At 45.6% G+C, this 17,910-nt stretch overlaps 1 protein-coding gene across 2 annotated transcripts in view; it reads right to left on the bottom strand.

Moving 5' to 3' along the window:
• Positions 1-17,910, bottom strand: part of cib2 (calcium and integrin binding family member 2) — an 83,205-nt gene that overhangs the window by 49,882 nt on the left and 15,413 nt on the right. The window contains exon 2 of one of the 2 annotated variants that reach the window (XM_033014938.1): positions 8,567-8,601. The exons of the other annotated variant lie outside the window; for it this stretch is intronic. Within the exon in view, the coding sequence (XP_032870829.1) occupies positions 8,567-8,601 (35 nt within the window). The remainder of the gene's footprint in view (positions 1-8,566; positions 8,602-17,910) is intronic. 2 annotated transcript variants of the gene reach the window in all.

The following is a 17,910-nucleotide window of genomic DNA, read 5'->3' as shown; positions in this document are numbered from 1 at the left end:
ACATTCAAGATTAAGAGAACCCTCTATGGAATCTCTTCAAGATGAGAACGCCTGGAATTCCCCTCCCAAAACCTCTTCACTCTTCCTGCAAGATTCTTCTCAAAACCCATTTCTGACCAGTCACCCATCCTGTTTTTCTGCAAGATGGGCACAAAATGCTGGAGTAACTCAGTGGGACAGGCAGCATCTCTGGATAGGAATGGGCGATGTTTCGTGTCGAGACCCTTCTTCAGGAGAAGAATTGTATGAAATTTGTGAGGGATGTGGTCCCAGAAGAAGGGTTTCAACCCAAATCTTCACCCATTCCTATGCAGAGATGCTGCCTGTCCTGTCTCGCTGAGTTACTTCAGCTTTTTGTGTCTTTCTTTGGTGTAAACCAGTATCTGCAGTTCCTTCCTACACGTCCTGCTATCTCTACATGAATCTTGACATCAGGTACTGTCTGGTACACCCAGTGAAGCACCAGCTATATTAGGGATGCTGTCATCTGCTGTGCGAGGAAAGAACCAAGATGGATTCAGAAGGAGAAGCCCCTTCATCTCAGACAGCCGACATAATCTACACAGACTTCCAAAATGAGTCCATTGAAGTCTCACATGATAGGAAGCACGATGGTGGTATGAAATATTAATTAACTAATCCCAAGTCAAGTCAAGTCAAGTTAAGTTTATTCGTCACATACACATACGAGATGTGCAGTGAAATGAAAAGTGACAATGCTCGCGGACTTTGTGCAAAAAACAAACAAACTACAAACTACAAACATAATGGAACAGAATCACGTATTCTTTTACATATTAAATGTTGTGGGCGGAAGGAAAAAGGGGGGAAAAACCCAGCAATTTAAAAAAAAACAGTAGAATGATTCAGTAAAGTTAGTCCCTGGTGAGATAGGAGTTTACAGTCTCTGGGAAGAAACTCCTATCTCAACCTCTCCGTTCTCACAGCATGGCAACGGAGGCGTTTGCCTGACCGTAGCAGCTGGAACAGTCCATTGCAGGGGTGGAAGGGGTCTCCCATGATCTTATTGGCTCTGAGTTGCACCTCCTGATGTATAGTTCCTGCAGAGGGGCGAGTGAAGTTCCCATAGTGCGTTTGGCCGAACGCACTACTCTCTGCAGAGCCTTCTTGTCCTGGGCAGAGCAGTTCCCGAACCAGATTGTGATGTTTCCGGACAAGATGCTTTCCACAGCCGGAGATGTCAATGGATATTTTTAAGGCAGAGATAGATAGATTCTTGACTAGTACATGTGTCAGGGGTTATGGGGAGAAGGCAGGAGATTGGGGTTCGGAGGGAGAGATAGATCAGCCATGATTGAATGGCGGAGTAGAGTTGATGAGCCGAAACTCTGCTCCTATCACTGATGACCTTATAACACACGATAAGTAATTTGAAGCATATTATGCAACACTCTAAGTTATTCTATTTAGCTAAAGCCAATTTGACTTTCCACAACTGTGGAACTGTTTCCCTAATGGCAGGAAATACTTAGTGATTTTATCTTCCAACCAGAAATCTGATATTAGAAAATATAGACTAGCCTAACCATTAGATATAAGCTAATGCAGGGTTACTGTAATTAGTCTTCAATTTTATGATCGTGTACAGACAGAAGCACTTATCATTTAGGTATTCTAGATGGGATTCCATGTTTCCCTCCATGTTAAACCATGACTGTTCACACATATATCTCATATAATTGAAATAGCTTAATAACTCAAAGCTCATGTTGCAATTTGCTGAGTGTTTGTCTGAAGGGGGTAGGGGAGAGGCTCACATAATGAGAAAGGCTACATAAAGTGCTGAGAGTATTGTCTCTTCCGATGATCCCTGACTTTATAGTTTAGTTTAGTTTAGTTTAGGGATACAGCATTGAAACAGGCCCTTCGACCCACGAGTCTGTGCCGACCAGCGATCCCTGCACACTAACACTATCCTCCACACACAAGGGACAATTTTTACAACTTTACCAAACCAATTAGCCTACAAACCTGTACAGCTTTGGAGTGTGGATAGAAACCGGAGCTCCAGGAGAAAACCCACGCAGGTCACGGGAAGAAAGTACAAACGCCGTACAGACAGCACCCGTAGTCAGGATTGAACCTGGGTCTCTGTCGCTGTGAGGCAACTACTCTAATGCTACTTTTACCCTGAAATATAAAAGCCATACAGGGCTCCTGACACTCTTAACAGATGAATCTTGTCCTTCATTCCACATCATGTGGTGCCTACCAGTGCTCATGATATGGTTTTAGAAACATAGAAACATAGAAAATAGGTGAAGGAGGAGGCCATTCGGCCCTTTGAGCCAGCACCGCCATTCATTGTGATCATGGCTGATCGTCCCCTATCAATAACCCGTGCCTGCCTTCTCCCCATATCCCTTGACTCCACTAGCCCCTAGAGCTCTATCTAACTCTCTCTTAAATCCATCCAGTGACTTGGCCTCCACTGCCCTCTGTGGCAGGGAATTCCATAAATTCACAACTGTCTGGGTGAAAAAGTTTTTTCTCACCTCAGTCTTAAATGACCTCCCCTTTATTCTAAGACTGCGGCCCCTAAGTCTTCTCTGCACTTGGGAGACCAAACACAGAAAGGGTGACTACTCTGTGAAACACTACTCTGTCAGTCTGCCAATGTGACTTTGAGCTTACCTGTCACTTTAATTCTCCAAAGATAGACAAAAATATCTGGAGTAACTTCGGGCCGAGACCCTTCTTCAGACTGAAGACTGACTTCAGTCTGAAGAAGGGTCTCAACCCGAAATGTCACCCATTCCTTCTCTCCAGAGATGCTGCCTGTCCCGCTGAGTTACTCCAGCATTTTGTGTCTACCTTCGGTTTAAACCAGCATCTGTAGTTCCTTCCTACACTTTAATTCTCCATCTTATTCCCAATCTACTCTTGGCATTCTTCACTTTTCCAGTGAAGTCCTAATGCAAGAACAGAACAGCATCTCACAGGACACTACACACAGCACAGCCTTCAATAATGTCAGGTAACCTACATTTCAAAGATCTCTAGCTCCAATTCTCAGCATTTACGCCACATCCCTCACTAATTTCAGATAACTCTCCTTTACATTTTGTTGGTTCACATGCTTGATCAATGGTGTTTTATCATTAATGTTTTATTATTATTAATGTTTAGTGTTTTCTGAGTCATTCGTAAATGTCACTGTATGTCATGTCGTTAATTGTGGGCGGAGCACCAAGGCAAATTCCTTGTATGTGAATACTTGGCCAATAAACTTACTTACTTACATTATACATTCATCACCTTTTTCATTGTATCACACCCTCCCCATCATTCTCATTCATCCCTCTAATATCTTTCTCTGCATTTTAAACCACGTTTTACCTCTACCTATTCCCAAAATCAACCCAAAAAACTCATTAACCTGAAACTGTTTCGAAAGGAACTGCAGATGCTGGTTTTATCCGAAATTAGACACAAAATGCTGGAGTAACTCAGCGGGACAGGCAGCATCCCTGCAAAGAAGGAATGAGTGACGTTTCGGGTTGAGACCCTTCTTCAGAATTCTGAATTATTTGATTCCCCATTCCTTCTCTCAAGAGATGCTGCCTGTCCCGCTGAGTTTCTCCAGCATTTTGCATCTATTTTCAACCCAAAACTGTTGTTTGTTTTGCTTTCCACAGATTCTGCCTGAATATGTCCGGTATTTAATTTTAATTTTAATTGTTGCAACATTTTTATTTTGTACCACTTGCTTAGATGTTGGTTGGGACAGAGTGGATTCTGCAGACGGGCCCCGACCCGAACATCACCTATCCATGATCTCTAGAGATGCTGCCTGACCTGCTGAGTTACTCCAGCACTTTATATCCTTTTCTGGTTCCAAGGATGCCAGGTTTGCTGAACATGGAAAAATCCAGTTGACTGGCACTGCATTCTTTAGAGTTTAGCAGGATAAGTGGAGAGAGATTTTCCAGCATCTGCAGTTCCTTCTTGAACAGGATAAGTGGAGATCTCTTTGAAACTTACACAATTATGAAAGGAGTTGAGAATGCCTCCAGACACTGGAGACTCTTCCCACACCCCTCCCCTGAGCTATTAGGAGTTACACCTGCATTTAATCTGCTCCACAAATCTATCACATGGTATAAATACCTGGGATCATCACCAAGATGCTGACTAATCAGTTCTGCATTCTGTCGGTTTGATAGCAGTCCTGAGTTCTGTCGGTTCCAGGTCCATATCTTTCGGTTCCATTCACGTTTGGATTTTGGGTTTTCTTCAGTACCTCTCGGTCCTTTCCATTTCTGAGCCTTCTGACAGGTTTGCTGATGGATGTTTTCCCTCAATAACTTTCAAACCAGAAGACAGTTTGAGAATAGACAGTCTGAAGAAGGATCGAGACCAGAAAAGTCACCCATTCCTTCTCTCCAGAGATGCTGCCTATCCCGCTGAGTTACTCCAGCTTTTTGTGTCTATCTTCTGTGTCAACCAGCTTCTGCAGTTCTTTCCTAGACAGTTTGAGAACGCAGGTTGGCCACTTAAGATTGAGACGAGGAGAGGTTTCTTCACTGAGAGGCAGTGAATCATTGGAATTCTTTATCCTGGACAGCTTGGAATCTCAGTTTAGTTTAGAGATACAGCACGGAACCAGGCCCTTCGGCCCATCGAGTCCGCACTGACCAGCGATCCCTGCACATTAACACTATCCTACACACACTACGGACAATTTACACATACACCAAGCCAATTAACCTATAAATCTGTAGGTCTTTGGAGTGTGGGAGGAAACCAAAGATCTCGGAGAAAACCCACGAGGTCACTGGAAAAACGTACAAACTCCTTACCGACAGCACCCGTAGTCAGGATCGAACCCGGGTCTCCGGTGCAAGCACTGTAAGGCAGCAACTCTACCATTGTGCCACGGTTTATTTAGAACAGAGGTTGACATATTGGTAGCCATTAAGGAAAACGAAAGATGTGGGGATAGTGTTGGAAAATAGCGCTGATGAGGAAGATCAGCTGGATGAATAGCTTGAGGAGCCAGATGGCCTTCTCTCCTATTCCTTATGTTGTTAAGTTAATGTTCAAGCTTCTTCTCCTCTTTCTGGTGCTGTTGGCTTATTTTCTGATTGATGAAGCACTACGATTAAATATTTAGTTCATTTCCTTTAAGAATTCCATTTTCACATCATTAATTAGCTAAAGTAAACACGGGTATTGTTTTGTCCAGTCGAATCTGTTTCAATGGGACAAGGTTTCATGCACTATTTATGCTTCCACTTTCCCATTTGCTGCCTCGTGCTCCACATCAGTATCAGTCTCTCAAGACAGTTTCTCATTTGGAACTGTTCTGAGGAAAAGCAAGGAATTCGCCACAACTGACAAGACTGACAGCTTGCCTAACACACTTACATTGCCGATTTTAGAAATTTGCTTTGTAGAAATTGTTATATTTCTTCCACTTCAAGGTAAACTATTTTCCTTGAAACTATTTTGAAGTGCATTGGAATATTTTGAACTCGTGGGATATATGATAGAAATGTAATTCTTTCTTCATTTCATTACACCGAATGAAGCCTTAATGAAGGTGAAATTACAAACAAAAATAAGGTGTGGCATGCAAATTTAGGGGTGGCATGGTGTCACAGCGGTAGAGTTGCTGCCTTGCAGCAGTTTCAGCGCAAGAGACCCGGGTTCGATCCCGACTACGGGTGCTGGTTGAGTTTGTACATTCTCCCCATGACCGGGTACGATTTTCTCTGAGATCTTCGGTTTCCTCCCACATTCCAAAGGCATACAGGTTTGTAGGTTAATTGGCTTGGTATAAATACACAATACACAATACAATTTATTTGTCACTTGAACCTCATAGAGGCTCAAATGAAATGTTGTTTCTGAAGTCATACACACAAGAAATAAAGACCCAAAACACAACACAATTTACACAGACATTCATCACAGCGCATCTCCTCCTCGCTGTGATGGAAGGCAAAAAAACTTATCTCTCCCCTGCACTCCCCATTCCCCTCCCGATGTCAGAGTCAAAGCCCCCGGCGGGCAATGGCAATTGTCCCGCGGCCATTAACGCCGCGCCGGGTGATGCAAGGCCGCGCTCCGGGTCTTGTTGGAGCCTCCGGCGGGCGCTAGCAAAGTCCCGCAGCCGTTGAAGCCGCGCCGGGCGATGATGTCAGGCCCCGCTCCAGGTACTCCTCGACCCCGCGACTCGGGCAGGTGAAGTCGCCGTTGCGGAAGCCCCGAAAAGCGGTCTCCCACCAGGGACCCACGGGCTCCCGATATTACTGCCAGACCTGCGGTTGGAGCCTCCGAATCTCCGGGGGTCGGGTCACAGCAGCGCGCCACCACAGCTCCACCCGCTCCGAACTCGGCCAGCTCCACGATGGTGAGTAGGTCCGCAGCTCCACGACTGGAGCCCTAGGTCGTTCCTGCTGGAGGCCGCTCCACGTTGCAGCCCCAATGACAACGGAGAGCCGACAGGGAAAAGGTTGGGTTCTCCGTGCAGGGGAAAGATTTTAAAAGTTTCCCCCCCGCCCCCCCCCCCACACACACACACACACACACACACATACCCCATCAAAAAATAAATAAAAACTACATTAAAACGGGACAAAAAATAACAAAAAGACAGACGGACTGCAGAGGCCGCTGCGACGTGAGTCTCGCTGCCCACCGGAACTGCGTACAAATGTACATTGGTATAAATGTAAATTGGCTCCAGTGTTTGTAGGATGGTGTTAATGTGCGGGGATCGCTAGTCAGTGCGGTCTTGGTGGGCCGAAGGGCCTGTTTCCGCACTGTATCTCTAAAGTAAACTAATACAAAGCAAGCTGTTTGATTCCACTGCTTCCCTGAGCAGCGCGTTGCACTGTTGCTGTGATATCCTATACGGACCCAACAGCATGTAATGCACACAAAATCTGGATAGGTGCATGGTAGAGCAAGCCAAAGCAATGCATTATCATTCCTCCATTATGTTTTAGCAATCTACCACAAAATAAGACCAAAATATTCAGGCAGCATTTAACTGCGCGCCGTTGACTGTCGGGACCTGAAGCGTCATCTATCCATGTTCTCTAGAGATGCTGCCTGACCCGCTGAGTTACTCCAGCACTTTGTGTCCTTTTTTTTTGTAAACCTGCATCTGCAGTTCCTTGTTTTATACTTCATTGGAACCAGTCCTGTGAGTTTTCACAGAACACCTGGATTCATGACCTGTAAATAAGTGCGGGGTACCAGGGATCACAGTCTCAAAGTTGGGACGCCGATGACAAGACATTCATCACCTGGACCATAGTGAATCCTTGCAATTCTCCACCCGACAAAGCCATGGAGGAACAGTTGCTGAATGCATTCACTCAGAGATCAATAGGTTCTCAGATGTTAAGTGAATCAAGGTATATTGGGGTACGACAGGAAAGTGGTGCCCATGTCAATCCTTGCAATTTTGATCACAACAACATCAGCATTATCATTCAATAAAGTTTATCTGCAACATCTGCTGATGTTAGTAGCATTTGAAGTTCATTAAAAATGTGTTAGATAACTCATTTTGTGAGACTAGAAATAAACTGCTATTTTCCAGTGAGCCTAATGCCCCTGTCCCACTTAGGAAACCTGAACGGAAACCTCTGTAGACTTTGCGTCCCACCCAAGGTTTCCATGCGGTTCCCAGAGGTTTTTGTCAGTCTCCCTACCTGCTTCCACTACCTGCAACCTCCGGCAATCATCTGCAACCTCCGGGAACCGCACGGAAACATTGGGTGGGGCGCAAAGTCTCCAGAGGTTTTCATTCAGGTTTCCTAAGTGGGACAGGGGCATGAAGAGGGAGGGGGTGGGGGGGGGGAGGGGGTGTGTGGGGGATGGGTGGGTGAAGGTGGGGGGGTTTGGGGGAGGGAGAGGGGGAACTTTCAAAACCTTCATAACTTTTGTACTATTTCACCGATTTGACAAACCTTATTTGACTTGCAGCAGAGGAGAATGGTGAGTAAGGTGGCAAAAAAATCGTAGCATTATTGGGGACCGTTTTTTCGCTAATTTATTTACAACGCAGCCAGGAAGTGGTCAAGATGAGAGTTTTAGTCATATATAGATAGATAAATTTCACCTTGTTTTTTTGCTCTCTATTACTCCAACAGATTATCGATTATTATTTGTTACCTGCTTGTTGGATCTGTTTGGATATAAATTGGCTGCTGGATTCTCTACTTTTCAACAATGTCTGCCCTTTAAATTAGTTTAAGCAACTGCTGACCCCTTATCCTGAAACCATGGAGCTGTACAAATACAACTCACCCCTTTTAACTAGAAAGGTTGAACAAGACCAATCTCACATTGTAGTTCACACATGGGAGTGGAAATAAGTTAAATTGTTATTTATATCTGCTGTTGCCAAATTCTGGGTATGGATTCCGACATTCAGCCGATTCGATTCTGCACATATCGTAGTGGCATGAAATGTGAATTTTTCATCCAGAAATTAAGTTATCGTTCATTGCCATTGTGCTCGATAAAATGGAAACCTCAGCCTGAAAAGAAAATCCAAATTCAACCCACTGATGTCATCACTCACCGGAGGATTTCTTTGCGAGTAAAAAAGGTGCAGTCCTGAAAGAGAGAGGACAAGAATTTTAGTTCAGTTACCAGGAGTGAGTTACCACGACAAGCCTAGGCCTAACTGAGGGAGCCTACACCACGACTAATGTCCCCACAGGCACACAATATCCACAGCCCAGCCCTAATGATAAAAATATTGAGGTCTCAGACTTACTGCAGTGGATCAAAGGATATTACCCATTACCCAGTTTAAGATTGAGTTACTCCGTCAATTGAAACGAGTAATTTGCTTATTGGTCTTTGGTCCCCTTTATTCAGACGTTCTATCAAACTGCATAATTTCATAATTGCTGGAGATTTTATACATTGAAATAAAATATCCGCTGGGAATTTACTGTACTTGCGCTATCAACTTCCTGGGATACGAGTTAAAGCCATTATTCACGGCATGCCAACATATCCTGGCACTTGAGTTTTACAGTATAAAATTGATCATCATAGTCCTACACACCAGCCAAGATTATAATTTATTTCAGTAATTTCATTTTTATACACCACCAACATAAATCAGGGATTTCAAAACCATCAAAGTGAAATTAATCCTATTTCTTTATATATTTTTTTTAAATTAGCTAAAACCTATTCAAAATGTATTCATTTTTACCATATTATATTGTTAGGATGTACGCAGTGATGTTACATTATGAGTATGGTGTTTGTATTCTGTGCCTCTTGCGTGGTTTGTGTGTTTATGTGTATTTTGTATGAAGGATGTTTGTTTTATGTGGATAGAATATATTGTGCGCATGATATATATTTTGTGTGCTAGATGCCTGTTTCACATGCACGTAGATCTTTTTGAGTAATGGTTATTTTGCATGAAGAATATATTCTGTGTGCACGATGATTTTAATTTCTGTGCATTGTGTATACCTCAAAAAGGCTGGCAGTATCATCAAGGACCCACACCATCCTGGCCACACACTCATCTCCCCGCTACCTTCAGGTAATAATAATAATAATAATGGATGGGATTTATATAGCGCCTTTCTAATACTCAAGGCACTTTACATCGCATTATTCATTCATTCCTCAGTCACACTCGGTGGTGGTAAGCTACTTCTGTAGCCACAGCTGCCCTGGGGCAGACTGACGGAAGCGTGGCTGCCAATCTGCGCCTACGGCCCCTCCGACCACCACCAATCACTCACACACATTCACACACATTCACACACAGGCAAAGGTGGGTGAAGTGTCTTGCCCAAGGACACAACGACAGTATGCACTCCAAGCGGGATTCGAACCGGCTACCTTCCGGTTGCTAGCCGAACACTTAGCCCATTGCGCCATGTCGTCCCAGGTAGAAGGTACATGAGCCTGAAGACTGCAACGACCAGGTTCAGGAATAGCTACTTCCCCACAGCCATTAGGCTATTAAACTTGGCTCGGACAAAACTCTGAACATTAATAGCCCATTATCTGTTTATTTACAATTTATCAGTTTATTTATTCATGTGTGTATATATTTATATAATGGTATATGGACACACTGATCTGTTCTGTATTCATGCCTACTATGTTCTGTTGTGCTGAAGCAAAGCAAGAATTTTATTGTCCTACCTGGGACACATGACATTAAACTTTCTTGAATCTTGAATCTTGTATACACAATATTTATTTTGTGTGAATGGTGTCTGTCTTCTGTTTTTGTGGTGAGCACTTTGTAAAACTGTACTTTGTGCTAATCTTGTGTACATGTATCTTCTGTACATTATGTATATTTTGTGCCACCTTGTTTCATATGCCCATCATTTGTTTGGTTTGGACAAAATGTTTGTTTCATGTCCATGGTGTGCATTTACTGTGCACATTGTGGATTTTGTGTGCACAAAGCTTATTTTATGTGTACAGTGTTTGCAGGGGTGCCAACATTGGGTGAGAGTTGGGAGTGAGAAATTGCGAAAGACCAAGCCCGAGGGAGCATAGCGACCGGGGGGGGAGAGAGGAGGGTGTCCCCTCTCCCATTGGTACGGAACATTTGTATTTTTCAGCTTGAAATTGTGCAATATGGTGCATACTGTAGCGAGTCTTTTAACTTACACTTGAATGCAATATATATGCTTTAAATTGGATTGGAGCGATTTTGAAAGGGGGAGGCTGTGCGATCACTGATCACTGGCCTTGGGGGTACCCGGTGAGGGACTTGAGCAACCGAGTGGGGAGAGGGTGTGGAAGAAGGGTGTCCACCCTCCCAGGGTAGGAACCTTTTGAAATTTGATGTATTAAAATCATGTTTTAGTGCACTGTAGAAGTATGATTTCAATGTTTTTTGTATGAAGTATTTTTAAGAGGTAACTTTTTAAGGGGTAACTTTATCCACACAAAGGGTGATGAGTGTATGGAACAAGCTGCCAGAGGAGGTAGTTGAGGCAGGGACCATCCCAACATTTAAGAAAAAGTTAGACTGATACATGGATAGGACAGGTTTGGAGGTATGGACCAAAAGCAGGTGGCGTAGCTGGAACATGTTGGCGGGTGTGGGCAAGTTGCACCGAAGGGCCTGTTTTCACACTGTATCACTCTATGACTACATTATACCTCCACCATGCATGAATGCTTCAAAATCAAGTGATCGAGTTTTATTGCCATATACTCAAGCATAGAAACATAGAAAATAGGTGCAGGAATAGGCCATCGGCCCTTCGAGCCAGCACTGCCATTCAATATGATCATGGCTATTCATCTAAAATCAGTACCTCTTTCCTGTTTTTTCCCCATATTCCTTGATGTCGTTAGCTCTAAGAACTAACTGTAACTCTCTCTTGAAAACATCCAGTGAATTGGCCTGCACTGCCTTCTGTGGCAGAGAATTCCACAGATTCACAACTCTCTGCGTGAAGAAGGTTTGTTCTCATCTCAGTCCTAACTGGCCCCCCCCTTTATTCTTAAACTGTGACCCATGGTTCTGAGCGCCCCCAACATCGGGAACATTTTTCCTGCAGTTACAGTAAGTGAAAATCTAGCAGGCAAGCAGGATGCTTTCACCAACCACCCCCATTTGAAGTCCACTATCTTCCACCGTATCTACCCAGTGCTTGGTACTTACTTCCAGCAGCCACTGGTTGTCCTCCAGGATGCACCGAGCCGCAGCCTGATCCATGCCGGTCACCTGGGCGAATTCGGCACAGAGACTCTCACGGCAGCGGCGCAATGTTTCGACGCCTCCGACGGCCCGGGACTCTTGCACTGAGGCTGCTCCATGGCCGGAGCTGCAGTGAGCGACTCGCCAGCCCGGCAAACACTCGCCAGCCCGGCAAACACTCGCTAGCCCCACTCCCTGTCCGCATCTGTCCCCGCCGCTGTTTCTGCTCCCAACACTCACGGCCCATGCAGTTGATATGAGTTTTGAAATTTTCGTTGATCACAGAATTTCTCACAACAGAGTGAGAAAAATGTATGATCAGCGTGAGAATTTGGTAAAATGCGTGATTCTCACGCTCAATGCATGGGAGTTGGCAGCCCTGCCTCTCTATCCCCCTCTCCCTCCCTCTCTCTCTCTCCCCCCTCTCTCTCTCCTCTCTTTCTCTCCCCTTTCTCTCTCTCCCTCCCACCTCACTCATCCCTCTCTCTCACCCCCTCTTCCGCTCTCTCTCCTCTCAACCCTCCTCTCTCTCCTCTCCCCTGTCTCACCCCTCTCACTCTCTCCCCTTCCCTCTCTCTTCTCTCTCCACCTCTCTCTCTCCCCCCTCTCTCTCCTCTCTTCCCCCTCTCCCTCCCACCTCACTCTCCCCCTCTCTCTCGTCCCCTTTCCTCTCTCTAACCCCCTCTCCCTGTCTCTCCCTTCTCTTTCCCCTAACCCTCTCTCCCCTCTTTCCCCTAACCCTCCCCCCTCTCTCTCTCCCCCTCTTTCTTCTCTCTCTACTCCTCTTCTCTCCCTCCCTCTCTTCCCCCCTCTCTCTCTCTCTATCTCTCCCTCTCTACACTCTCCCCTCTCTCCCTGTCTCTCCTCTCTCTCTCATCTCTCTCTCCCTCTCTCCCCCATTTCTCCCACCTCACTCTCCTCCTGGCTCTCTCTCCCTTCTCTTTCTCCTCTGTCTCTATCTCCTCTTTCTCTTTGCCCCCCCATCTCTCTATCTTTTCCCCTCTCTCCCCTCTCTCTTCCCCCTCTCTCTCCCATTCTCTCCTACCCTCTCCTCCCTCTCCACCCCCTCTCTCTTCCCTCTTTCTTCCCTCTCACCCCTATCTCTCTTCCCTCTCTCTCTTCCCCCCTCTCCCGCCTCTCTCCCCCCTCTCCCTCTTCTCTCTCTCCATTCACGCCCCCTCTGTCTCTCCCCTCTCTCCCCCCTCTCTCTGTCTCCCTGTCTCCTTCCCCTCTCTCTCTCTCTCCACCTCCCTTTGATAGTCTGTCCCTTCGGCACAGAGACTCTCGCGGCAGCGGAGCTTCCGACGGCTCCGCGGCCTGGGACACTTGCACTGTCCGGAGTGCTTCATGGCCAGAGCTGCAGCGAGCGACTCACTAGCCGCGCAAATACTCGACAGCGCCGCAAACGTACCAGTCCCGGCTCCCCGCATCTGTTCCTGCCGCTGGTTCTGCTTCCATCCCTCCCGCAGCCCCGGCTCTCCAACACCCGCGGACCATGCAGTTTATCCGAGTTTTGAAATTTTCGTTGATCACAACATTTCTCACCACTGAGCGTGAGAAATGTCTGATGAGCGTGAGGGCGTGAGAGTTTGCTTGAGGGCGTGAGTCTCACGCTCAAAGCGTGAGAGTTGGCAGCCCTGTGTTTGTTTCATGTCCACCAAGTATTTTTCCTGTGACCAGTGGGGTTTTTTTGTGTGTATTTTATGACAATAGACAATAGGTGCAGGAGTAGGCCATTCAGCCCTTCGAGCCAGCACCGCCATTCAATGTGGTCATGGCTGATCATCCCCAATCAGTACCCCATTCCTGCCTTCTCCCCAATTTTCTAAGCAAAGTGCAGGTTCCATATGCATAGTACGTATGATATGTGCATAGTGTTTGTTTTGTGTGTGGGATATGTATTTTGTATTTGTTCTGTGTGAAGGGAAGGGCAGAGTTTATCTAGAGTCCATGCATGGTGCTTTATTGTATGTGCTGTATGCCCATAGTATATTTCCAATAGTGCAAAAATGTACCTTCACTAGGACCACACAAAAAATGAGCATCACCCACCCAATATCCAGGCTGCATACAAAATACACAATTGGAATTCATGTACACACAAAATTGTTGGCTGGGAAGTTGCATCCCATCTCATGAGTCAATCTGGCCAACGTTTGCTGCGCTCTAGTTATCACAAGTAGGTTCTTCCTTTGGTAGCGAGACTGGATCTAGAAACAAGGTAGTGGTTGCCCGACAAAACATGAGTGAGACTTCCTTACTCTTGAAATCATGTCCTCTTGCAATAAAGACGATCGCACTGCTTGCCCTCAATAATCTGCTGTGCCTGCACGTTAACATTCACTGATCACGATCAGGGACACCAGGTAACTGTGGAATTCTCTGCCTCAGAGGGCGGAGGAGGCAGGTTCTCTGGATGCTTTCAAGAGAGAGCTAGATAGGGTTCTTAAAAATAGCAGAGTCAGGGGATATGGGGAGAAGGCAGGAACCTTGGGGATGATCAGCCATGATCACATTTAATGGCGGTGCTGGCTCGAAGGGCCGAATGGCCTACTCCTGCACCTGTTGTCTATTGTTTCTTATCTATAGTCTATTGAAGAAGGGTCTCGACCCGAAACGTCACCCATTCCTTCTCTCCGGAGATGCTGCCCGAGTTACTCCAACTTTTTGTGTCTATCTTAGGTAACTCTGCAAGCATAAAGCTACAAGGGAAGCACTGACAGATTGGTGCAGATAATTTAGTTGACGCTACAGTTTGGTGGCAGTGATGAATGGACTGCCAACTAAGCAGCATGCTTTGTCCTGGACGGTGTCCATTTTCTTGACACCCAGACAAATGAAGTGCTTTTCATCACACTGCAGATGTGTGCCCTAATAGAAAGGTTTTAATAGATCAGGATTCATTGCAGATCATCAGTTTTCAACTTGCTGATAGTCTAAGACTTCAAGTTTCTGAACGGTCCTCCCACAAGCTATGATACTTTCCGATTCTCCTCTACCCCATTGAGCACATTAGACTTTGTCTCTGGAACGGTTAGGCTAAAGTGCTGAGAACGATATTCGGCGCTCTATATCTTTCCCTTCGCTTTAAATCTTGGACTTAAGTTTGGCTTGTATTTATGTACAGTATTGTCTGATTCAACTCAATAACATTTGGATCAAAACTTTTCATGGCACACGTGACAATCATAAACCGAAACCTAAGATGGAGTCATAGTCTTACAGCGTGGAAACAGGCCCTTCAGCCCATCTTGCCCACACTGGCCAACTTGTTCCATCTGCACGAGTCCCACCTGCCTGCTTTTGGCCCATATGCCTCTAAACCTGTCCTATCCATGTACGTGTCTTAATGTTTCCTAAACGTTGCAAAGTACCTGCCTCAACTACCTCCTCTGACAGCTCATTCCATACACACACCACCCTTTCTGTGGAAAAAGCTAACCCTCAGGTTCCTATTAAATCTTTCCCCTCTCACAAACCTATGTCCTCGATACCCCTACTCTGGCCAAGAGACTCTGTGCGTCTACCCGATCTATTCCTCACAAGGTATTGTTCACCTCTGTAAGATCACACCTCATCCTCCTGCGCTCCAAGGAACAGATTCCTTGCCTGCTCAAGATATAAAAGTTCCAGACCAAACATAATTGTGTAGTTTGATAATAGACAATAGGTGCAGGAATAGGCCATTCGGCCCATCGAGCCAGCACCGCCGGTCAATGTGATCATGGCTGATCATCCCCAATCAGTACCCCGTTCCTGCCTTCTCCCCATATACCCTGACTCCGCTATCTTTAAGAGCCCTATCCAGCTCTCTCTTGAAAGCATCCAGAGAACCTGCCTCCACCGCCCTCTGAGGCAGAGAATTCCACACACTCACAACTCTCTGTGAGAAAAAGTGTTTCCTCATCTCCGTTCTAAATGGCTTACTCCTTATTCTTAAACTGTGGCCCCTAGTTCTGGACTCCCCCAATATCGGAAACATGTTTCCTGCCTCTAGTGTGTCCAAACCCTTAACAATCTTATATGTTTCAATAAGATATCCTCTCATCCTTCTAAACTCCAGAGTGTACAAGCCCAGCTGCTCCATTCTCTCAGCACATGACAGCCCCGCCATCCCGGGAATTAACCTAGTAAACCTACGCAGGAGGTGGCTGATCTAGCACTCTGGTGCCAGGATAACAGCCTCCTCTTGAACATCAAAAAAACGAAGGAGCTGATCATGGACTTTAGGAGGCACATCATCCGAGGACGTACACACCATTGAGGATAAATGGGGATCCTGTGGATAGGGTGAGCTGTTTTAAATATCTGGGAGTCCACATCTCCGCGGATATGACATGGGCATCACACGCCTCAGCACTCGTGAGTAAGGCAAGGCAGCGCCTTTACCACCTCAGGCAATTGAGGAAATTCAGAGTGTCTCCGAGGATCCTCCAGTGCTTCTACGCAGCGGCGGTGGAAGGCATCTTGTCCGGGAACATTACCATCTGGTTTGGGAATTGCTCTGCCAAGGACAAGAAGGCTCTGCAGAGAGTAGTGCGTTCGGCCGAACGCACTATGGGAACTTCACTCGCCCCCCTGCAGGAACTATACATGAGGAGGTGCAACTCCAGAGCCAACAATATCACGAGAGACCCCTTCCACCCCTGCAATGGACTGTTCCAGCTGCTACGGTCAGGCAAACGCCTCCGTTGCCATGCGGTGAGAACGGAGAGGTTGAGAAGAAGTTTCTTCCCAGAGGCCATTCGGACTGTAAACGCCTATCTCACCAGGGACTAACTCTACTGAACGTTTTTCCTTCCATTATTTATTATGTAAAAGAATATGTGTGTTATGATTGTGTTTATAGTTTGTTTGGTTGTTTGGTTGTTTGTCGTTTTGCACAAAAGTCCGCGAGCATTGCCACTTTCATTTCACTGCACATCTCGTATGTGTATGTGACAAATAAACTTGACTTGACTGCACTCCCTCAATAGCAAGAATGTCCTTCCTCAAATTAGGGGACCAAAACTGCACACAATACTCCAGGTGTGGTCTCACTAGGGCTCTGTACAACTGCAGAAGGACACTCTTTGCTTTAAGATATTGATACCAATATGCAATAACACAAAGGAAACCACTTGTAATCTCAAACCCTCAAAAATTAATTGGAATGAAGCATTTATCAGCTTGTGCATATTTGTTTATTAGCTTAGATATTATCTGTGACTGATATTCTATAGAATGAAACATGAGACTGGTGGGGAAAGCACTTCAATTAAGCGAACATAGATCAATTTAGACTTTAGGGCAGGACTATTTAAAATGTCTAGTGTTTCACCATGAGCTCTTACATCAGATTCCATTTAATTATTAAATTCCACTGCATCTCACAGGACCCTGTATGTTTTTAATTTCCAGTGTATTAAGCTGCGAGATTGCATTACCTCAGGGACAGGAGGACAGATCCAGCTTAATGGGGATTGGAGCCGTGCAAATTGAAACTAGAGCCACATACAATTCGACATTCAATTACTGGAGCCTGCATTTAAACAGAAGAAGCACCCCTGCCCCCCACTCTTCATTCATGAACTACAGCCCTCGTTGGCATCTCAGAATACACAGTCAGAAAAGCATGAGGTTCTAGTCAACAACAACGTTTAGAACTGATAGAAGTATAGAAAACTATGAGAGGCGTAGACAGGGTAGACAGTCAGAACCTCTTTCTCCCCAGGGTAGTTAAAGACCTGAGGGCAGAGCTTTAATGTAAGAGGAGATACTGTAAACTTAAAGGGGATGTGTAGGGCAAGATGATTTGTTTTTTATAAACAGAGGATGGTGGGTGCCTGGAACACACTAGCAGGTGTGGTGGTGGAGGCAGACACAATGCCTGTAGTGGCATTTCAGAGCCGTTTAGATAGGTGCATGGATATGCAGGTAATGGAGGGATATGGCTCATATGCAGGCAGATGAACTTGCCATCTTATCTGGCAGAGATATTGTGGGCCGGGCTGCCTGCTCCTGTGCTCCACTGCGCTATCTTCATATCACAACATAAAAGGGAACAGCGTAGAAACATTGCTATTTGGCCCATTGGGGCCATGTGCCACACAGACCATTTCCATCCGACAGTTTCTGACTATCCTATAAATGCTCCCTAATGTTTATCTTGTTCATTTTAAATCATGATCACCATGAAGCCAATAGTGTTTAACATCGTGTTTAATAACAACTGCCTT

This window comes from Amblyraja radiata, chromosome X (assembly GCF_010909765.2).
Source record: "Amblyraja radiata isolate CabotCenter1 chromosome X, sAmbRad1.1.pri, whole genome shotgun sequence".
Taxonomy (NCBI): domain Eukaryota; kingdom Metazoa; phylum Chordata; class Chondrichthyes; order Rajiformes; family Rajidae; genus Amblyraja; species Amblyraja radiata.
This window is presented reverse-complemented; position numbering and strand designations above follow the sequence as displayed.